Source organism: Bubalus kerabau, chromosome 8, assembly GCF_029407905.1.
Source record: "Bubalus kerabau isolate K-KA32 ecotype Philippines breed swamp buffalo chromosome 8, PCC_UOA_SB_1v2, whole genome shotgun sequence".
Classification (NCBI taxonomy): domain Eukaryota; kingdom Metazoa; phylum Chordata; class Mammalia; order Artiodactyla; family Bovidae; genus Bubalus; species Bubalus kerabau.
In genome coordinates, this window is record NC_073631.1 from 82150392 (window position 1) to 82173501 (window position 23110).

The following is a 23110-nucleotide window of genomic DNA, read 5'->3' on the forward strand; positions in this document are numbered from 1 at the left end:
CTCTTCCTCTTGGCTTGGTGGCTTTCTTCAGCCTTTGCACTCTGGCCAGTCTTTCTGCCAGGCTAGGGGCACGTGTTGCACCTCTTTCTTGCTCTCCTGTCTGGGTTCAGGTTGCATTCAGTGGCTCTACTGTCTCATGTGCTGCTATTATTTGCTTGGTCCTGAACTTTCAAGAATTCTTCCACAAATTCTAAAGGTTAATTTCAGCATCAGTTGTGAAGACAGTGTGGCGATGTGGCTTCATGTATGGGAATTCTGTTTCAAAGTGTTCTGCTTATACAGGTTGGACTTTCTTTCCTTTTCAGACCCTCCTCATCTCTTTCCTGCATTCCATCCTCCTGTACCAATTGATGCCAGACACCACGAGGGCCGTTACCATTATGATCCATCTCCGATCCCTCCGTTGCATGTGTAAGTATTACAACTTTGCCCATTAAAGAAACAGAACAAAATACTGGCTTTTACCATCTCAGGATTTTTGTTACCAACACAGCTACTGGGCTTGGGAGCTGTGATAGAAATCTAAGATTTACTTTTGAAATACGGCAAGCCTATCTGTTCCTGGACTCACTGAAGCACATCCCCGCTGCTTCCTGAAGAATGCCTGTCATACGAGGTGGCTGGCAAGTATTTCCTATATATTTTTGCTGACGTGTGCTCTGTGGCCTCTAAATACTAAATTAAAAAGCAGAGGCCTAATGGAAGGTTCCCTCTCAGAATATGTATTTGGTCAAGAGTGGATAAGAAGTTTCTCATGCTCCGATTTCTATTAATGGGAAAGCCCTGTTCCAGGGATCACAATGAGTCATAATGAAATTTTCATGGTAAATTTTCATAGCCCCTGTGGTGTCTACTCCAACAGTCACTTGATTGATGGGAATGTCACCCAAACAAAATGGCAAATGTGATCGAGCACATGGTTTACACAGAGATAAAAGGCAAGAATGAGGGTGATAACTAACATACATTAGAAAAGGAAGAAAAGACAGATATCATGTGATATTACTTATATGCAGAATCTAAAATAAAATGATATGAATGAACTTATTTACAAAACAGACTCTTCGACATAGAAAACAAACTTATGGTTACCAAAGGTGAGGGGAGATAAATTAGGACTTTGGGATTAACGTATACATACTACTATGTATAAAATAAATAAGCAACAAGGACCTACTGTATAGCACAGGGAATTCTGCCCAATATTCTGTAACTACCTAAACAGGAAAAGAATTTGAAAAAAAGTAGATACATGTGTATGTGTAACTTTGCTGTGCACCTGAATCTAATACAGCATTGTTAATCAACTATTCTTTAATATAAAATCAATATTAAAAAAAGAAGAAGACAATGTCCTAGAGATAAATGTGGTATCACTCAGTTTGGAGGGAAAGAAGATCAGGTATTCAGGATAGCCTGCACCTAAGCTGAAATGACCTTCTTTTGTAGTGTTGTCCAGAAAAATGATGTATACTGTGACAAGGGGAGTCAACCTTTGGGAGGGGCTGGCCCTTTGAATGGCCTGGATTTTACATTTAGTCATGTCTGGTAATTACCCTTCATTCTGAGACAGTAAAGTTAGAAAGCCCAAAAAATACTTTGAAGACTAATGCTAGTTATTTGGATGGTAGATTGCATCTCCATGGCTATTCGTTACAGCTGTGTAATTACATATACGTCAAAGAAAAATGAAGTTGTTTTAAAACAAGTCCTCCTCTGTGAACAGAATTAATTGATATTAACAGCCCTAACTATATGCCCAAGTACACATATAATATTTTACCCACAGTTTTTTGGATCCATCTCCCATTACTGAACTGTAATTTCAGAGCAGATTTGCCTGGAGGTAAGTCATAAATCTGTGCTCAGACTTCTATAAGCATTAAAGGAGAAGTGGATATTTAGAGAGAATGCAGAAACTTGTGACTTATTCTTTGACTTTTCATTGGAACACGAGTATTTTCAGGGTTCTGAAGCCTGCTAAAAATACATTCAGATAAAACCAACAGGCCCATTTAAAGCTCCCTGTACAAAGGGAAGAAAACTCCAAATTCAGGCTGAAACCTGCCATGGAATTCATCCTGTTCTCCCAAAGTTTTGCAGTACCGATGGGACCAAGCTTCTAAGATGAGGATGTGCTCTATGGTACAGAACCAGCAAGGGCCCACCGGACCTGGGAGAGGCACAGGACTGATTTCACCCAGATTCAAGTCTCTACAGTGATGAAGTAATTTGGATCAGATTTTCTATGGAATTTCAGAGTACTTCACTCTTTCAGAACTCATAGAGAAATTTCAAAAAATGAATTCATATGATAGAATGAGGGCTTCCCGGGTGGCTCAGAGCTAAAGAATCTGCCTGCCAATGCAGGAGACTTGGGTTCAATCCCTGGATCGGGAAGATGCCCTGGAGAAGGAAATGGCAACCCACTCCAGTATGCTTGCTTGGGAAATCCCATGGACAGAGGAGCCTGGTGGGCTACAGTTTGTGGTGTTGCAAGGAGTCTGACACGACTTAGCCATTAAACAACAACAAGATGATGAAATGAACCAGTTCCTCTGGGTTCATTATAGTTTGCCTTATAGTTAAATTCAAATGTGAATTTGTCAATTAAAGCCCCAAGTCTTGGTTCTTTGGCAGAATTGTAAGAATAGCAAGCCCTTGTATAGATCACTGTTTGTTCTAGGTTGTGATTGCTGTATCTAAAGAATTCGCTTGCTAGAGATAAAAACGCGGCTTCCCTGGTGGCTCAGACAGTAAAGCATCTGCCTGCAGTGCGGGAGACCTGGGTTCTATCCCTGGGTTGGGAAGATCCTCTGGAGAAGGAAATGGCAACCCACTCCAGTACTCTTGCTTGGAAAATTCTGTGGACTGAGGAGCCTGGTAGGCTACAGTCCATGGGGTCGCAAAGAGTCGGACACGACTAAGTGACTTCACTTTCACTTAGAGATAAAAACACCATGGGATAAGACAGGTCAAGTTTGGAGAATCCCAGGGGAGAGGATTGCATTTCCTATATGGCTGCTGAGCTGGGATTTTTGTAGATTTTAGTATTGTTGACCCATTGTATCTTTGGGGGGTTTTGCATTCGAGGATTCAACCAACCTTGGATTAGAAATACTGGAGAAACAAACTCCGGAAAGTTCCAAAAAGCACCACTTGAATTTCCAGCACACTGACACCTATTGACGTAGCATTTCCATTGTATTGGGTACTGTAAGTAATCCAGAGATGAGTGAAGTTTCCAGGAAGATGTGCATAGGTTATATGCAAACACTATGCCTTTTTATGTAAAGGATTTGAAGATCCATGGATTTTGGTGTCTGTGATAATCCTGGAACCCTTCAGATACTGAGATGATTATACTTCCTGCTTTTTCAGCCAAGCTTTAGGATCATTTAGCAGCAAATGATTAAATTGTTCTCTAGCTGCCTAAATGTTTAGTAACCCAAGATTCATCTTATAAAGCTGGTAGATAATCCTGAAGCTCCAAAGAGAAGCTCTGGAAGGTGCTGGGAGGATGTCATTGTCCCCTGGGACTGCTGGGCATTACAGAGTCCTGGATGGAGACACCGAACTTATGAAGTAGTCTCTGGGAAGCTGGGGGTAGTCTCATCTCTGTGCTTTTATAATGTGACATTCTCCCTGCATTACGCTCAATGGTCTTCCCTCCCTGCATGGCAAACTTCTACTTAAACTCCTTACCCTCAAGGCCTAACTCATTCTCATTTTTTTTTTTTTTTGTCTATTTTTTGGCCAAGCAGCATGTGATCTTAGTTTCTTGACTGGAGAGTGAATCTGCACCCCTTGCAATGGAAGCGCAGAGTCTTAACTACTGAACCTGCAGGGAAGTCCCTCAAGGCCTATTTCAAATATCACCTTTGGGGGCAGTCTCAAAGGTTGTTCCTAGAGGCTGTTCCTTAAAGCACCTTGTGTGCCTTTATTGCAGCCGAATATTCTTGTCTGATCAGTCATTGCTTAGCGGTCACCGTACCTGCTAGATTTGCAGGCAGTCACTTGTTCAGGTGCCTAGTTAAATATGCTCCATAGACCTTCAAAGGGTCCAGTCTGGAAACAGCGGACTAGCAGTCAGAGAGCTTGAATTGTGCTCTTGCTTTGCACTTGTTGGTGCTGGGAATTGGCAACCTACAATTTCCATGTATTAGTTCCATTCCATGAAAATGAAGTTACCTGCCTTACCCGACTCTCCAAATTGCAAATCGAAGAGTTCAATGAAATCATGTTCTTGTGAGCACCCTTGTGAGCACCCTTGAAAGCAGGATGCTCTAAGCACATGCGGAGAGTTAGCATCCAGACAATTGGGGGCATGACAAACACTCAGAGATTCTATTCTGGCCTGGCTCAATCCTGAATCCCTAGGATGCTTTGGCACCTTCTTAGATACAAATGTAGATATGCCTGTGACAGATCATTTTAGGGGTGGAGGGTGATGTAGGTGAATATGACTTGGTTACTGAAATCTTCAAAGCACATCTTTGCTTAGAGGATAACCTGGAAAAGTAAAATGCTTTTATCTAGAAGTTGAATTCCAAAATGCTTGCTTTATAATTAGCTTCTAGACAATGAAATCAAGTGAGCTTGTTGTAGCCACACGTTCCGGGAAACAAACTCACTCAGAAGGACAATGCAGATAGTGGAGTGCAGTTTATTACACCGGCGGGCCCAAGGCAGAGTCTCCTCTTAGCCAAGGACCCTGACCAGCATTTGTGAAAATCTTTTATACCCCATATGTACGTGTCTGAACCCACCACTCCAAATTCCTTGAGACTTACATAAACCAAGGAAAATACAACCCCAATAACCCCATCGTTCATGTGCTATGTGCTCATGTGCTCAAACAGTCAAACAATTAGCCAATAATCAATAAACCCAAGGTTACACTCCGATAGATACAGAAAAATTTATGGCCTGTCTGGAGGAAGGGGTGATTAGTGTATGTTTTCTCTTAGGTGGTGAGTAACCTAGATACGATCTTCAAGGTTCTCCTGTCTGGAGGGGGTCTTATCCTTCTGTTGTTGTTTTCATAGGCACTAAACACAGAGTTCAGAGTCCATTGGAAAGGTGGCTGAGCATGATCAGCATGAACAGGCCTAAGATGGAGTCCAGGCCCTATGAATTCCTTCTTCAAGCTTATTGATATTTTAGAATAAATATTTTTAATTGTAAGTAGACAAAATTGGGGGATAGTCTCACTGTTTCTTACACATGATTGTTCTGGTGCCAGTGTAACGAATTAAATGCTAGGTCTCTTGGAAACAGGACGTGTGTTGATGATGGAAATGCCAACAGATCTCTGTTTAGAAGGATGGCAGGCACTGCGATAATTATGCTATCATATCTTATCATTAATGATTCTATTGAAAGAGGTTTATAAATTGCTCTTCTTTTTAGATAAACCACCCTATATTAAGGCATCAACGATATGGCGCAGAATTAAATTAAAATCTCATAAAATGAAATATGCTCTGTATTAGCTGTTTGACACTTAATTTGCCTCTGAATGAGTAGAGGAAATCACAAATTAACCTGCCTTTGTTTTTCCAACCATGGCTTATTAGGTGTTAGAACAACTGCAATTACAGCCTAATAATAACCACCAAGCCTTATAAATATGTACGGAAATACGTCAGTTTGTGTTCAAGAACCTAGTTCGTTAAGTGGAATGCCTTTCTTTAGCTTACCCGATTTACTCTCACAGAGTTTATGGTTAGGCAGTGTAGACAGAGTATAGAAGCTTAAATTGTTCCAAATACAGTTCTCAAAATAATGTTAAAATTTATAGTATTTTCTTTCTTAATTTAAAATCATGAATTTCACTTCACGATTTTAAAGTGAGATATGAAATGTTAGTGTCGTCTTTCCCTGAGTTGTCATGTAAAGACTGTCATAGAAAATGTATAATTCCTACATTATGTTTATTTAATTCAAGCAGTTTGAAAATTAAGAAACACTGGATATGTATGGGGATATCCGGTTTTCTTCTGAAAGTTATTCTTCACTGAGTTCACCAGAACTTATGTTCAGTAGATAATTGGAGCATCTTGTTCTCTCTCAAATCATTTGTTTTGACCACAGAGTTCATGTTTTATTAAGCCATGGAGAAAAAAGTACAATGTTTTACAAAAATATTAGTGAGTATATTTTATTATGTTGCTGAGATCATTGGGAGCGTAAACAACAGAACCTGGAATCTGTAGCCACATAGCGCTGGCAGAAATTTCATCCGGTTATTTCTTGGTCTTAGCCTTATCTCTGTTTCCTGCTCCGCACTGTCTCCATCAGGGCTGTGGGTTACACAACTCCAGGAGGCACTGTTGCAGCCTATGGAGATGGATGATGTTCTCCAGGCTAACGATTACTACTTATTTTAAAGTCCCACTTCGAAATTTAAACGATTGGGCTATTGCATCTCCCTGCCCTAGAAACAGTTGTTTTGAGTGACTACTTTCACTTGCATTTTGAGTGTATGCTTTTTTTCTTGGCTTTACTGTTAGAACACATTTAAGCATGGGCTTACTTTTGAAAAGCTAGACAGGATGTATTCATAGAAACCCAAATTATAAAGTTTTAATTCCACATTCATTCTGGATTTTCACTTGAGGAAAAAATATTGATCTTTTACATAGAGTTATTTTGAGCCAAAGTTTTCTCACTTATGGACCAGTATGAATTGAATTTCGGACGGTCCGTGTGCTTCTTGCTGAGCTCGGCAATTTATTTTTTTCAAAGCAGGATCAGCCTCAGTTACTAATTCATGACAATAACTAGAGCCCCACAGATGTTGCCAGTGGAGCTGAGAGCTATCCTTGTCGTGCGCTGTGAGTGTGAGCAGCACGGCACCCTAAGCCAGTGAGTGCTCTGACAGGCTGTCGCATTTCACCATCCACTTTACTGATTCATTTTAGAAAATCAGCTTCATCTTTTCTCTCCTGGGGGAAATGAGCACTCATGTTCTCTTCGACACAGCAGCTCTTTTTTTTTTTTTTTTTTTTTCCTCTCTTAGTTGAGTCAATGTGCCTCTTTCTAAGACTGCCTAACTCCCTGGAATTATTCCACCTAAGTAAGAAGAGCTGTTCCTCCCTCCAAAAGTGGTCCACTTCCTGGCGCCTGGAGAGAAGACAGTACATGGTAGATCATTAATATTAGCTGGGAAAGAGAGGGCTTTGAAAATAAGTAAGGCTTCCCTCAACCCTTTTAGAGTTAGAGCTAGGAGATGAGTAGCAAGTTTGGAGTCTGAATAAATACATTTCTTTCCAGACAAAGAAATCTCTAAGAAAAGATAGATCATTATGGTAAAAGCTTAGAGAAAGAAAGAGGCAGTGGATGACCAGAACTACTACTCAGTTCCTCTCTGTCCTCTCCTCCCTCCCTCCCCAGATTCAGCACCAGTGTGAGCTAGCTACCCTGCCTAGTGGAGCTCCTCTAATAACTATTCAGAAGGAGCCTTCAGTCTAGCCATCACTTAAACTTTGTGATGGGCTTCTAACGTATAATAGTGATTTCATTCTTCTCAGTCCCAGGAAAGTCTCCAGTAAGATACAGAGACTGAGCAAAACTGTGTGTTTGGGGGCATAACTGGCTTGGAATATTTTAATAATGCAATTAAAAATTAACAAAGGCAAGTCCTTTCTCCCCTCCTGTGTTTGTGCTCTACCCTAAACGTTATTAAGACTGATAAAGTGTGATGACATCTCAGATTTCAGGCATGCTTCATTTTACTGTTTCTCTTTATGGTGCTTGCAGATATTTAACTTTTTACACATGGAGGGTTTGTGGTAACTGTGTTTTGAGCAAGTCTGTGGGCACATCTTTCCAACAGCATTTGCTCACTGAGAGTTAGCATTTTTTCACAAAATATTTTTAATGAAATATTTTAAAATTTAATGAATATTTAATAAAATATTTTTAATGAAAAAACATTGACTTTTTTTAGACATAATGGTGTTACACACTTAATAGACTAAAGTATAGTGTGAACATAACTTTTATATGCACTACTACGTGGGTGCTCTGACTCTGACTCTGTGACCCCATGGACTTTAACCCATTGACATGTCTGACTCTGTGACCCCATGGACTTTAACCCACCAGGCTCCTCTGTCCATGGAATTTTCCAGGCAAGAGTACTGGAGTGGGTTGCCATTTCTATTCCAGGGGATCTTCCCGACCCAGGGATTGAACTCATGTCTCCTGCATCTCCTGCAATGGCAGGCAGATTCTTTACCACTGCCCCACCTGGGAAGCCTTTATCAGATCAGGGAAATCAAAATATTCACACTTAATTGTGACACACTTAATTGTGGTATTTGCTTTATTATAGTGGTCTGGAATTGAACCCCCAATATCTTGCAGGTAGGCCTATGTGTCAACTACTGTAGCTAACACTTTGTACACTTTGTAACACTCACTTCTACCCTGCTGCTGCTGCTAAGTCACCTCAGTCATGTCCGATTCTGTGCAACCCCATAGACGGCAGCCCACTAGGCTCCCCTGTCCCTGGGATTCTCCAGGCAAGAACACTGGAGTGGGTTGCCATTTCCTTCTCCAGTGCATGAAAGTGAAAAGTGAAAGTGAAGTCGCTCAGTTGTGTCTGACTCTTAGTGACCCCATGGACTGCAGCCCACCAGGCTGCTCCGTCCATGGGATCTTCCAGGCAAGAGTACTGGAGTGGGGTGCCATTGCCTTCTCCACACTTCTACCCTAAGAAAAGAAAAAAAGAAAATGAACTAGGTTATAACCACATGTCTGGCAGGTAAAGACCATCTGTGTATGTCTTTGAATTTGCTAGGCTGAGCCCGTGCCTTTACAGAGTGACTTCTGGATAGTTATTGCTTTCCATGATAATAATGGATTGTCCTTTTTCAGGCCAGTACAGGATGACTGCCATCCTCTTTGTTTTTATTTTTTTACTTTGGTGGAGTGTGTCATTTCCTGCCAACAAAATTAGCACACTTAGGACTTAGAAGGACACAATGACTACTGAAGATGGTATTAATATAAATACCTATTGCCATGTCAGATGCTGTTCACCACCAAATACATCATGTGTGCATGCTAAGTCACTTCAGTTGTGTCTGACTCTTTGCGACCCTATGGACTGTAGCCTGCCAGGCTCCTCTGTCCATGGGATTCTTCAGACAAGAATACTGGAGTGGGTTGCTATGCCCTCCTCCAGGGGATCTTCCTGACCCAGAGATTGAACCCATGTCTTTTAAGTTTCCTGCATTGGCAGGCAGGTTCTTTACCACTAGCGCTACCTGGGAAGCCTAAATATATCGCCTGACGTTAAATCAGTTCCTGGTTAAAGGTCTGAAGTCACCTTATGTGACTAAGTACCATTTAACTTAAATAGCTGCCTTCCCAGACCTCTCACGTGGAAATAAAATTAATGAAATTAGCAATCTTTAATTGATAATATAATATGGGATACCAAAATTCCAAATATAAGGGTAAAAAAAGAAATGACATGGCCATATAATAATGGCCATGACTGTAAAATGACATTTTTCAGTACTTACTGTGAGCATAGTTTTAGAGACTTTACAAAACTATCGCATATAATAGAATAGCCAGCCCTATGATGCAGTTATTATCAATAGGCTCTTTTCCAAGACTGGAAACCTTGACATAGAGAAGTTAATGGTCCTGGTTATTTAAACGTAGACATCAGACACTACATTCCTAGCACTTGACTTTCATCCTCTCCTCATGAAAATGAACGCTGGAGCCTTTGCTGCTTCAGTTTATTTATATGTGTGTGTGTACGTGCATACTAAGTCGCTTCAGTTGTGTCCCACTCTTTACGACCCTGTGAACTGTAGCCTGCCAGACTCTTCTGTCCATGGGATTCTCCAGGCAAGAATACTGGAGTGGGTTGTCATGCCCTCCTCCAGGGGATCTTCCCAACTCAGGGATCGACCCTGTATCTGCATTGGCGGGCAGATTCTTCACCACTAATGCCACTTGGGAAGCCTATTTATATATATGAGGAGCCTGGCAGACTGCAGTCCATGGAGTCATACAAAAGTCAGACATGACTTAGTGACCAAACAACAGCAACAATAATAATAATATATATAGACAGAGAAGTTTTGAATGTCACAGACTGTCATTGTCTTCTGCAAAATTCTAAGTTAATAATATGACAGTAATGAGAAAAGCTAGTAAAAGCCTTATCTGTAGCTGCCAGCTCCCCCTGCCCCCCAATTAGATATACATCAAGGTTTGCTACTGTAGAACTTGTGATGCCTAGCATCTGGAATAGCTGCATGGACTGTTCAGTGAATTGTAATTCATCACTTGGTAGAACTGTTGAAAAATACTTAATAATGGCATTTAAGAGGACCGTAAGAAAACATGGATAAATAATGATCAATGATTACAGTTGTATACTCTATAAAATGTAAGCCATATTGGATGAGACTGCAACATGTATCTGCCTGGAAACTTCTTCCCTTAGGTGTCCATGGCTTGCTCCCTTGCTTCATGCATTTCCCTGCACAGACATCTCCTTATCAGAGAGGTCTTTGGCTAAGAACCATCTAATGACTAGGGATTGCCAAACGATGGCCTGTGAACTATCCAGCCAGGGCCTGTCTTTGTAAATAAAGTTTTATTGGAATCCAGTGACTGTCACTTATTTACTGTTGTCTATTCTATGACAGCTTTAGCAATCAAGGGCAGTGTTGAGTAGCTGAGATAATGAACAAAACCTGTAACACAAAGTTTGCCAAGACCTGATCTAAGTTAACACGTTCTTTCTAACCTCACTATCCTCTTTCTCTGCTTTAGTTTTCTTGCTTTCTTTTCGGTAGGGGTATAGTTGCTTTACCGCATTGTGTTAGTTTCTGCTGTAAAAACCAGGAATCATCTATATGTATACATACATGCCCTCCCTCTTGAGCTTCCGTCCCACCCCCTTATCCTCATCCCATCCATCTAGGGCATGTCATTCTCCTGTTTTAAACTTCTAGGCTACTTTTTATTGCTATTCCCAACATTTCTTATTGTATATCATATCAGTTCAAAAACAGAAAATGTCTTATTTTTTGGTTATCATTTCTCATGATCAACTAAATAACTGTAAAGCCTGCCTCACTTTCAAGCACCACCTTAGACCATCTACATCCACAGTTCCTAGTCTAAGTATGAAAATATAGGTGAGTTTCAATTCCTAAACTTTAAAAATTTTAATGAGCTGGCAGATGAATCCCCACACACTTTACTTTGCATTAAGAAATGAACACAAAACAAAGACAAGGTGCTATAAGGGCATATAACTTTTTTCTGTTTTGCAATATTCCTTTTTTAAAAAAGTTGATTTACAGTGTGTTAATTTCTACTGTATAGCAGAGTGATGCAATTATACATATCAGTTCAGTTCAGTTCAGTTGCTCAGTTGTGTCCGACTCTTTGCAACCCCATGGACTGCAGCGCACCAGGCTTCTCTGTCCATCACCAACTCCCGGCGCTTACTCAAACTCATGTCCATTGTATCGGTGATGCTATCCAACCATCTCATCCTCTGTCATCCCCTTTTCCTCCCGCCTTCAATCTTTCCCAGCATCAGGGTCTTTTCAAATGAGTCAGTTCTTTGCATCAGGTGGCCAAAGTATTGGAGTTTCAGCTTCAGCATCAGTCCTTCCAATGAGTATTCAGGACTGATTTCCTTTAGGATGGACTGGTTGGATCTCCTTGCAGTCTAAGGGACTCTCAAGAGTCTTCTCCAACACCACAGTTCAAAAGCATCAATTCAGCGCTCAGCTTTCTTTATAGTCCAACTCTCACATTCATACATGACTACTGGAAAAACCATAGCTTTAACTAGATGGACCTTTATTGGCAAAGTAATGTCTCTGCTTTTTAATATGCTGTCTAGGTTGGTCATAGCTTATATGCATGCATTCTTTTTCCTATTCTTTTCCATTATGGTTTATCACAGAATATTGAATCCTTTTTATCCATTCTATATACAGTAGTTTTGTTTTGCTATATTTCTAATGATTGAAATATTGAATTTGGTCATTGGTTACAGAGAAAGCAGGCCCTAATTGTAGTGCATATTCACAGAGTGAGTGCCAGCTTCTTGGATAAATTCCTGTGTTCTTTGTGCTGTGCTCAGCAGTCCAGCCTTGAGCAGATATTGACTGAAGGTATTCACTGCCACTGAACCAGAAGTAGCCAGCTCTATAGAGCCTGCCGTTCAGCCCGTTGCGGGGGCCTGGGGGGTACTGGACTGTAACAGACTTTTTTCTTTGAGTACAATGCTCCCACTCATGTTAAGCCTGGCTTCAAAGAAAACAGAAATTTACTGCCATCGTTGTATTTATTTTTCAAAGTATGCGGTGGAGAAAATTGAACTTTCACAGAATTTGTCCCAATGGGAAGGCACTTTCTGGTTAGTTTTTAGGGTGATAAATACCACCCAAAACCCAAGCTGCCTGCAGCTCTTCCTCCGTGGTCATCTCTCCTTTGCTTAGGTAACTGAACCTGCTTTTTCCACCTAAACAAAGACATGCCATTTCCTATAGCTGCTCAGCAGGCTGAGTTTATTTCAGACCCTTCCTCAGAGGAACAAAGGCCGGAGACACAGGGCTGCCTGTCACTCATTTCTTTTTGTTATTGTTGCATCCCCACCCCTGCCCCCAGTAAAACTCATGCATCCAAAAAAAAAAAATATATATATATATATATAGTATTCACAGATTTTCCAGGAACCTGCTTGCTAACTTTTTGAATCCTGAGTGACAAATTATCTAGACTTTTGCATTTTTGATGATCTGAGTCAACTAAGCACACAAAAGGAAAGAGCCAGAAAAAGGTCTGTCTTCAAAGTCATTCTCTGAGTCCTAGGGTAGTGATATGTTTGCAGAACATATATTAGATAACTATATTGAAAAGAAATTTTATAGGGACCATTTTTTAGTTCTGATGTGATCTCTGTAAGAGGCATATCAGAACAGTAATGGACATCATTACTTTGAAGTTGGGAAAATGAACCAGTTAAATGACTTATTGGTCCTATGTTTACCTCCTGTGTTAACCTAGCTGAACTGGTGATAACTGCCTCAATGTTTATAACTCTGGAGTTAAAACTTCAAGTGTAATGTGAAAGATGTACCCGTACCTGGCACCTGTGTTTCTCCTTTCCTATTGTCTCTCTCTCTCTCTCTCTCTACTAACGCACACTAGCAAAAAGAATGCAGAAATGTAAGGAGTGGCAGAAACTGCCTTAGGTCAGGAGAGTAAAGTCGTCCCTCAGTATCCATGGAGAATTGATTTCAGGATCCCCTCAGATAGCAAAATCCAAGGATGCTAAAATCCCTTATATCAAATGACATGGTATTTGCATAAAACCTATGCACATCCTCCCATAAACTTCACATCATCTCTAGATTACTTACAATACCTAATGCAATGTAAATTTTACATAAAAAATAGTTGCCAACGTATTGCGACTTCCAAGTTTTGCTTTTTCAAACTTTGGGGAATTTTTTTCCCCAGAATATTTTCTCCCCATGGTTGGTTGAACCCACAGTAGTAAAACATTTCCAGTAAAGAAAAAAGGAAAGATCTGTAACCTAAAGCTATAGATTTTCTAACCTGCAGCCATTAATATTCTGATATGAAACATCCCACATATTTATAAGTTATAGATATTTACAACATTTTTATCCAATTGCAAAGAGATTACAATTTCATTAAAAATTCTCCATTGGGACTGTTATAAGGAGTAGAAACTTAGCCTCCATCTAAAAGTAAAAATGAATTTATTAATATCAGGATGAATGGTATATAGAGTGGCAGTTGAAGGTGATCTTGTAGAGGTTCACCTGTGAGGGTCCCTCAGTGCCAGTTGCTAGTGGGTACTTGTGAATAGTTCCTAAGGAACCTGATCCCCCTAGACCTCAGTTATCCCTAACTAGTAAGAGCTTCTGCCTAAGGGAATTACATGAAATGCACTCAGTGCATTGAGCAACACCCAGAGCCTGACAAGGTTCATGTGTATCTTCTGCTATCTAGAATACATTAAAAACTTACCAGAGAATCACCATCTTCTAAATACATTCAAATGGTGTACAAATATTGCGAAGTCCATCAGAAGTGAACAGTGTCTTTATTATGTGAGGTGAGAAAAGAGATGCATCGTCAAATGATCAGCCTCGTTTGCTACACAGATTGCTAAACCCTGTTGCTGAAATAAGATTTACATCTTTAAGACAGGGTCCAGAGAAAGCATCTCCAGCTTTCTAAAAGGCTTCTTGCCTCTAGTCAAAGTGACCTCTCACTCTGCCACAGAACAAAGTCTCCATCTTCCTAGCATGCATTGTTTTCAACATAAACTATGCACACCTGGGAAATTTTTTAGAAACAGATTTGAAGGTTAAATCAAGAATGAAGGCAATCAGACTTCTAAAGAGGGCTCTGACTTTTAAAAGGTTTTTTTCCTACCGTATTCAACTGGAATATAACACATGAAAATTAGGATTATATTAGATGGTGTTATTATTTATGTTACCTAGCATTTTGGGTTTCTTTATTTAACATAAGCATTTTCTTTTATATATTATCATTATTTAACTACATATATATATATATATATACACACACCCACATTCACATACATAGACATGCACACACACTATACACACACACACATAAATACATGCACATACTTACATATACACACATATATTCACACATTGTATGTGTATTTATGGAGCTTCTCAAGTGGTGCTAGTGGTAAAGAACCCGCCTGGCAATGTAGGACACATAAGAGATGTGGGTTCGATCCCTGGGTCAGGAAGATCTCCTGGAGGAGAGCATGGCAACCCACTCCAGTATTCTTGTCTGGAGAATCCCATGGACAGAGGAACCTGGTGGGCTACAGTCCGTAGGGTCGCAAAGAGTTGGACGCAAGTGAAGATACCTAGTACACATGCATGCCTGTATATTTACATGCTCACATAAATATATAAGCACACACATACTCACATACAGATATATACACCCTACATATATATTTACACACTCACATACATATATATACACACACTCATATACATTTATAAAATAAACACACATAACTGACATACACACATATATATACTCACATTCATATAAGTATGCACACACTATGCATATATATTTATACCCTCACATACATATATAAACACACACATACTCACATATGTACACACACACACACATATATATCCTCCTATACATATACTATATATATATATACACACACACACACATATATGAATACACACACATAATCATATATACATACACACACTATATATATTTGCACACTCCTATACATATAGGGAGAAGGCAATGGCACCCCACTCTAGTACTCTTGCCTGGAAAGTCCATGGACTGAGGAGCCTGGTGGGCTGCAGTTCATGGGGTTGCTAAGAGTCGGACACGACTGAGCGAATTCTCTTTCACTTTTCATTTTCATGCATTGGAGAAGGAAATGGTAATCCACTCCAGTGTTCTTGCCTGGAGAATCCCAGGGACAGGGGGGAGCCTGGTGGGCTCCCGTGTATGGGGTCGCATAGAATAGGACACGACTGAAGTGACTTAGCAGCAGCAGCAGCAATGTGGAAGACCTGGGTTCGATCCCTAGGTTGAGAGATGCCCTGGATGAAAGAAAGGCTACCCACTCTAATATTCTGGCCTGGAGAATTCCATGAACTGTATATAGTCCATGGGGTCGCAAAGAGTTGGACACGACTGAGCGACTTTCACTTTTACTTACACATATATAAGCACACACACAATGGTGCTCACGTCTATCCATTTTCCTTGTGTTCACCTCAGCCTGTCCTGGAGCTGAGTGGATAAAAGATTGTGTGATCTTCTCAATGTAAGTAGTCAGGAGAAAAAAAGAAGGTCAGCCTAAACTATTTTAGTCTCACTTTAATGATCAAAATCTGGTCACCCCCACTTTGGATTCCAGGACTGCTGAGATATATATAGTTCCCAGATGGAGGGAAGAAGGGTCCAGTTCAAAAGTTTGCTGGACATCGGGGAATTAGGGGGTGGGGGGTGAAAGCGGAGGCACAAAAAGGCTGCCCTGAGCTCTACAGAGGGACTGCTCCAAGTCAGCAGCCTGATGTCACATGCTATGGGTGACGATTTTCAAAGTGAAAGTCCTTGAGCCCTTCATGAGCCTCTCTTCATCTCTGGAGTGTGGAAAGCCGACTGTGTGGCTCCGAGGTGGCAGGTCATACACTTGTGAGGGTCTTCCTGTGACCTGAAGCACAATTAGAAACTACACTGCACCATTTTCCGTGGGTTGACGTCCCCACTTCCATTCCCCACCCCGCCGCCCCCGCCCACCACCACCATTTTTGGACCCAGACAGATGTCGGACTATTGAGTTATTTTGATTATTGTTGCTTGTTGTTTCTTTGTTTGCTGGAAGGAGGGAGTTAAGAGGCAGCTGAATTGAAAAGGCAGAAAAGTAGAGTCTGGTCCCTTCTCCCTCCCCCCACCCCCTCCCCGCACCCCACCTCAGTGTAGCAGGGAAACATCCTTCTGGGTCTGTTTGCTTTGCAAGGGTGTTCTTTGATGAGGTCTTTGTCCAGGGGCCCCCACTGAAGTCTCAGTGTACTCAAGCTTTAGAAAAGGCTATTGGGCCTTCTTTGTTTTCTTTGTTGAACTGTTTATTTTGCTTTCTTCCCACGAGGTTCCCTGGCCTCACTCTGACAACGCTTTTCTGCATGAATTACATTCCTGGGAGCCAAGTCTCCAAATTCTTCCAGCCCATTTGATTCCGGCCTATGTGATTAGTCCACAGCTTCGAACTGCTGTGGGCCTCTGCCAAGCAGAGTGCTTGTAAGTGCCCCTAACATAGAGACCTAAAGACATTTGGTAACCTCATTAGCGAGAGGGTAGTGCTTCATTCGAGTTTAATAACATAGCTGCCGTTGAATCATCACTAGCTTGAAACTCACGAAAGGAGGGTACGAGTCACTTGGTTTCCTTTCAGTGTGAATCAGGCTCTTAAAAGAGGGCAGTTCAGGTTATTATACTCATGCCCAATTCAGTAACATAAATCGTCCTGGGCTGGGTGGGAGGGGAGTCTGCTAGCTCCGTTTGAGTTAAATCTACATTTGCAATGTCAAGATCATTTTGCACAAAATGCGTGTCCATCTGCATAGAAATCATGAGCAACAATAATGAAAAATATTCAGATATCCTAATCATAGCCATCATATTTTCTTGTGTGGTTCTAAAGTATGGTTTATGATTGAGACAGAGAGGGACAAAGAACGAACTTACGAATTGCTATTTTAAATCTCTATTAATATAGATTAAATAGTTGATTCTTCAATGAATTCTCCCATCATTACAGGTACTGTTAAAGCATTGTGATACCACTAGACACAATTCAGCCATCTTAAGAGTAAAATTTTGTATTTCTGTAATTCACCTGCTTTTACTTTATTTTTTTTTTAATACATGAGACTCGTGGCTCTAATGAGCAGAGCAGAGTGGGGTGTGCTGTACCTCATAGGGAACATGCATTTATCGACAATGTGCCTGGAAGTAATTTTGACTTGAAACTTTCCCAGAGAGGGCTGGAGAGATTTTTCAGAAATGATGAGCACACAACCTGTGATGAAAATTATATGCAGTGTGATGATTTAGATTTAGCCACTAAGTCATGTCCAACTCTCGTGACCCCATGGACTGTAACCTGCCAGGCTCCTCTGTCCATGGAATTCTCCAGGCAAGAATGCAGTGTAAATACACATATATACACAGAAGCTCTTCCTTAAAACTGGGGAGGTCCCAAGTACTGTGACCAGGGCCTGGTTCTGGTTTCTTGGGATGCTTTATTTTCTTGCTGGTCCTGGTTTGAACTGGGCTCTTGGTGTCGGATCTGTATGGCTGCTTACTGTGGGGTCCAGTCTTTCTGTGAGAGTCCACGTTCTCTTTGGCAAATAAATGCCAAATCCTCTCTGTGGGATCATGGTTCTTCCTCACACAAGGAAGGACTTGTTTGAAAGATGGGAGTTAAATCTCTTTTGGCTAGAAGAGCCCCTTTCTCCTTGGAGTGGGCTCTGGAAATAGATTCTCCAGGGAGTGAAGCACAGCTGCCATAAAACTTCCTGTGTAACATAATTAAATGTCCCTCACGAGTAGACGGAGGAGGAACTGGCACCCCACTCCAGTACTCTTGCCTGGAGAATCCCATGGATGGACGAGCCTGGTGGGCTGCAGTCCATGGGGTCACTAAGAGTCGGACAGGACTGAGCGATTTCACTTTCACTTTTCGCTTTCATGCATTGGAGAAGGAAATGGCAACCCACTCCAGTGTTCTTACCTGGAGAATCCCAGGGACGGCAGGGCCTGGTGGGCTGCTGTCTATGGGGTTGCATAGAGTCGGCCATGACTGAAGCAACTTAGCAGCAGCACGAGTAGAACTGGATTACAGCTCTGCTGAGTAATCGCCTCTGAGCACTCCTCCTCCCCACCCAATAGGATGTTGTTGACATTAACCCAGGATAATGCTTTTTTTTACCCAGGTTTCAAAGTGTAATTCCAGAAAACTCCAACATAACTCAATTGGCACCTGGCTTCTGATGAGCCTTTGTTCTTCTATTTTTAATAACAAGACTTTAATTTTATTTCTGGTCATACCACATGGCATGCGGGATCTTCCCCAACCAGGGATCGAGCCCACGCCCCCTGTATTGAAAGCAGAGTTGTAACCACTGAACCGCCAGGGAAGTCCTACAGTGATCCTCTGCTTGAAGCCACTTTATAAGCTGTTTCCATAAACATGGGCCTCAGTTGAGTTTCATCTTGACTCTGCCACAAATCAGCTGGGTCCTTGAACACGTGCCTTGACCTCTCAAGCTCTCCTTGTTTTCATCTGTGAAATAAAGCAGTTGGATTAAATGATCTTTCAGATCTCTCCTGAACATCCCGTGGTTATGGAAAGTTTAGGTTTATTCACGTTTTTTTTACTTAGAAGAGGAATCTGTGACAACATCGTGACCCTAATACATATATGCCCATATGCGAGTTTTTTCTCTTGCCCTCTGTCCTCATGTGCAGATCTGCTGAGAGTGTTTTGTGTAAACTCTGGTTTTACCTTCTGCACTTTCTCCCACATTCCCTAGCGATGCTGCACGTGTTCCTGGGCCACCAACACCACATGTGCCATGTGAGTGTGTGAATGTGGCTCAGATTGATTCCCTTTGGAGGGAGAAGGTCACTGGAAAACTGTACTGCCCTGTTTGATTAAAAGCTTCAACAATGTTAAAGTATAAGTACTTAAACATAGATGCCCATATTTGTATTTGTCTTGGAGGAGTTTTCCTTTGTGTTTAAAATTATAGACTTGATTTGAATCCAGCTTGGGTATATACTAGCAGATTACCTAGGCTGCCCAAGCCCAGTTTCATTATTCAATCCCATTTGATACCAAAAATTCAAGGAAGGAGCAAATAGATAGCACACAACACAGTCTCATCATATGCTATGCTATGCTAAGTCACTTCAGTCGTGTCCGACTCTGTGTGGCCCCCTAGACGGCAGCCCACCAGGCTCCCCCGTCCCTGGGATTCTCCAGGCAAGAACACTGGAGTGGGTTGCCATTTCCTTCTCCAATGCGTGAAAGTGAAAAGTGAAAGTGAAGTCACTCAGTCGTGTCCGACTCTTATCGACTCCATGGATTGCAGCCTACCAGGCTCCTCCGTCCATGGGATTTTCCAGGCAAGAGTACTGGAGTGGGGTGCCATTGCCTTCTCTGAGTCTCATCATAAGTATTTGGCAAATTGCAGAATGACTGAATACGTGTCTGTTACTGTATTTAAGCTTTCTATTCAGATGTGTTCATCCTTTTTTCACCTTTTAACATCTCTGAAATTGGAATGTATCTTACAAGCAGTCATGTTTTTATAGTTGCTTTTGATGAGGTGGCAGTCATGAGGAAGTTTCAGGTATCTCTCTTTTTAGATTTTATTTTGTTATTTCTTTAAATTAAAATGATCATAATTTTACTTATTTATGTGGCTGCACCGAGTCTTCATTGCAGCATGTGGGATCTTCAGTCTTCGTTGCGGCATCTTTAGTTGTGGCTGCAACTCTTAGTTGCGGCACGTGGGATCTAGCTCCCTGGCGGGCCTCCTGCATTGGGAGCACAGTCTTAGCTACTGGACCATGAGGCAAGACCCTAAAATTTCATTTAGTGTTAATTTAATTTTGTGAGTTTTACAGGTACAGCAAACAGGTATCTTAATAAAGTTACTTTGTTTAGATGTTTCTTTTTGTGCAAGTATACAGTGATATATAACAAAATCTGTCTGACTAAGCCCGAAAGAGCTCTTTTCATAAGTATAAAGTGAAAATTGAAAATGATAAGAAAGAACCATCCTTCTGAGTGGTTCCTAAAATAATGCTGGGTCTTTAGATCAATAGCATCTGAACTTTGTTGAAATACAGTATAGATCATATATATATGTGATATATATTGTGTGTACACATATGTAATCAACGAAAGATGATTTCATTGTGAAGGATTTTTTTCCCTCAAGACCCCAGCCAATTTCTCCTCCATGTTGTAATAAAGGACCTCATTGCAGACTGAAAAGTTAAAATGTAAAGGGAGTGTTTTCCAAATGCTCTTGCTGCCTGAATCAGAGAAAATGAAACAGGAGGCCGCCTTCGGCCTGTAATAGTCTAAAGCGAGGAAGCATGTGCTGCTTGCTGCTTGTGTTGGTGTATTTGTACAGATGCATAGCACAGGCTCTCAGAGGGTAAGACTTCATGATTAATGGTGTTTATTCTTGACAGAAGCCTCCTTTATTTATCTGCAATACAGTTTAGTGATTTTATCAGGCACCTGAATGAGAAATATTCAGTCATACCAATATTGCAGTGTAAATTGAGTAGAGTCACTTTTTATTATATCTTTCTGCCTTATCATCTGCACAGTAATTTTCTAGCAGCGGTTTGATATGGAAAGGCTGGATTTAGCTGTACTTGACACAAAGCCTCTTCAATTTCCCCTAAAAGTTCAGGCTGCTCTTAGAAACGTGTGTGAGCGTGTGTGTATGTGTTTGTGTGTGTGAGTGTGTATATAATATATAAACCCTCTCTGTTATCCAAGCAATTTCAGGATTTGAAAGAATAAAGATAAAATGCACAAACCTGGATGGGAAAAGTGTTGTTAATATAAAAACATTTAATAGTGGTGAAGTCACCGGTAAAAGCTCCTTTAGGATTTAAGCTGAGGCTCAGTCCCGAACTGTGCACGTGGCTACACGGTCCCACCTTTTGCTCGTCCATCACCATCCAAATTCAATCTACATTAAGGCCAGACCCTTTTCGTCTCCAGGGAGAAATATCAAAGTTGAACACCAGAGTGGCCTGGGGCAGGGGGACATTGATTGTAATGATGATGCCAGTGCCATTCAAAAGAATGAGCAAAAGACACAGAAAACAAACTTACGGCGACCAAAAGGGAGCAAGGGGAAGTATAAATTAGGAGTTTGGGATTAACATATACACACTCTTATATGTAAAATAAACAACAAGGGCCTACTGTATAGCACAGGGAACTCTATTCAATATCTTGTAATAACCTATAATGAAAGAGAATGTAAAAACAAAGAATATATATGTGTGTGTGTGTGTGTGTGTGTGTGACTGAATCACTTTGCTGCACACCTGAAACCGACTCAACATTGTAAATCCACTATATTTCAGTTTAAAAAAATTTAAATTAAAAAAAAAGTAAGGGAGCCAAAAAGAAAAAGTGAGACCTCATTTGTAGGACACTTACGTTGTGTCACTCAATGTTCAAACTCAACTTTATTCAAGTTATAGGCTTCATAACATGAATTGTCAAAGCTGATCAAAGGCGGACAGGAACAAATGGTTTGAATCATAGAAAATGCTGGATTTTAGGACCAAAAGACACTTTAACCTTGGTGGGTGAAGTGGAGTTCATCTCATCCAGAACCTCACATTTTACAGATGAGAAAAGTAAAGCCTAAAGAGCTGTTTTCAGAAACTCTGGGGTCCCATGCAGGTTCTCTGAAGATAATCTGAACTGGTAATTTCCATACTTTGTGTAGACATCCCAGTCAGTTCAACCTGTCCTTCCGTGTGGTATCCATAGACTTGCTTTCATTGGGAGGAACGAAGCACAACCAGAGGCTGTGTGGTTCCTTTTCCAGTGGCCAAACCCACAGTATCTTCAGCCTCTCATGATGTTACTCCCTGTGCTTAGAGTATATTTCTGTAAAACCATGAGAACAAGAATCCTAAGGACATTGCTGTCTCCTTATGTAGAGCTTAATGCTTCTTTTCTATTGAATAATACAGACAAATTGTCCCCCCAGGACATTAGATATGCTCCTTTCATATTTAACTTATTTTGGAAAAGTTTGACACCCTCAGAAGGGTTAAATTTCTAGAGTACTGAGAAGTGTGCCTGGGATACAAAGTCTTAATTATCATGGAGTAGAGTCTTAAAAGATCTAATTCCAGTTAAATCTAAAGAGCATGACACTTTAAAAGGGCCTCTTATTTTCCCCTTTGCTGAGCCGGAGACCCCTAGCAAAACTGGGAGATTTTCTTCTGAAAGACAGCTATTTAGATAATAATAGTTCCTTGATGGACATCTCTGTTATCACTTAAAATAAGGATGATTTAAAGAATGAGGGAAAGTGTGAGTCAGACACATCTTGCCAAGGATCATAAGAGACAACCTAGAAAACACTCTAGCCTGTAGTTAACAGTCATCATAATAATTACAAGGATTATGATGATGATGGTACTAGAGAAAAAGTCCACACCAGCTCCTGGAAGACACACCTAAGCTCAGTGTGCCAGCCTGCTGTCGATAAAGGATTTGAGCTGGTTCTTCAAGTAACGTTTACAAAATATCAATTAAAACAGAAACCCCATCTCTCTTTGGCCCAGAATTCCAGATGTACCCTGTCTTTGTTATAAATGTCCTCCATACCACCTGTAAAAGGGCTCAACATGAAGCAGGATGAAACTGGGGAATCTAACGTCCTGTTTCTTATCAATTATTTCCACCCAGTTTCTG

At 40.9% G+C, this 23110-nt stretch overlaps 1 protein-coding gene across 1 annotated transcript in view; it reads left to right on the top strand.

Moving 5' to 3' along the window:
• GLI3 (GLI family zinc finger 3) overlaps positions 1-23110 on the top strand; it is a 304210-nt gene that overhangs the window by 161146 nt on the left and 119954 nt on the right. The window contains exon 3 of the mRNA XM_055590741.1: positions 306-411. Within this exon, the coding sequence (XP_055446716.1) occupies positions 306-411 (106 nt within the window). The remainder of the gene's footprint in view (positions 1-305; positions 412-23110) is intronic.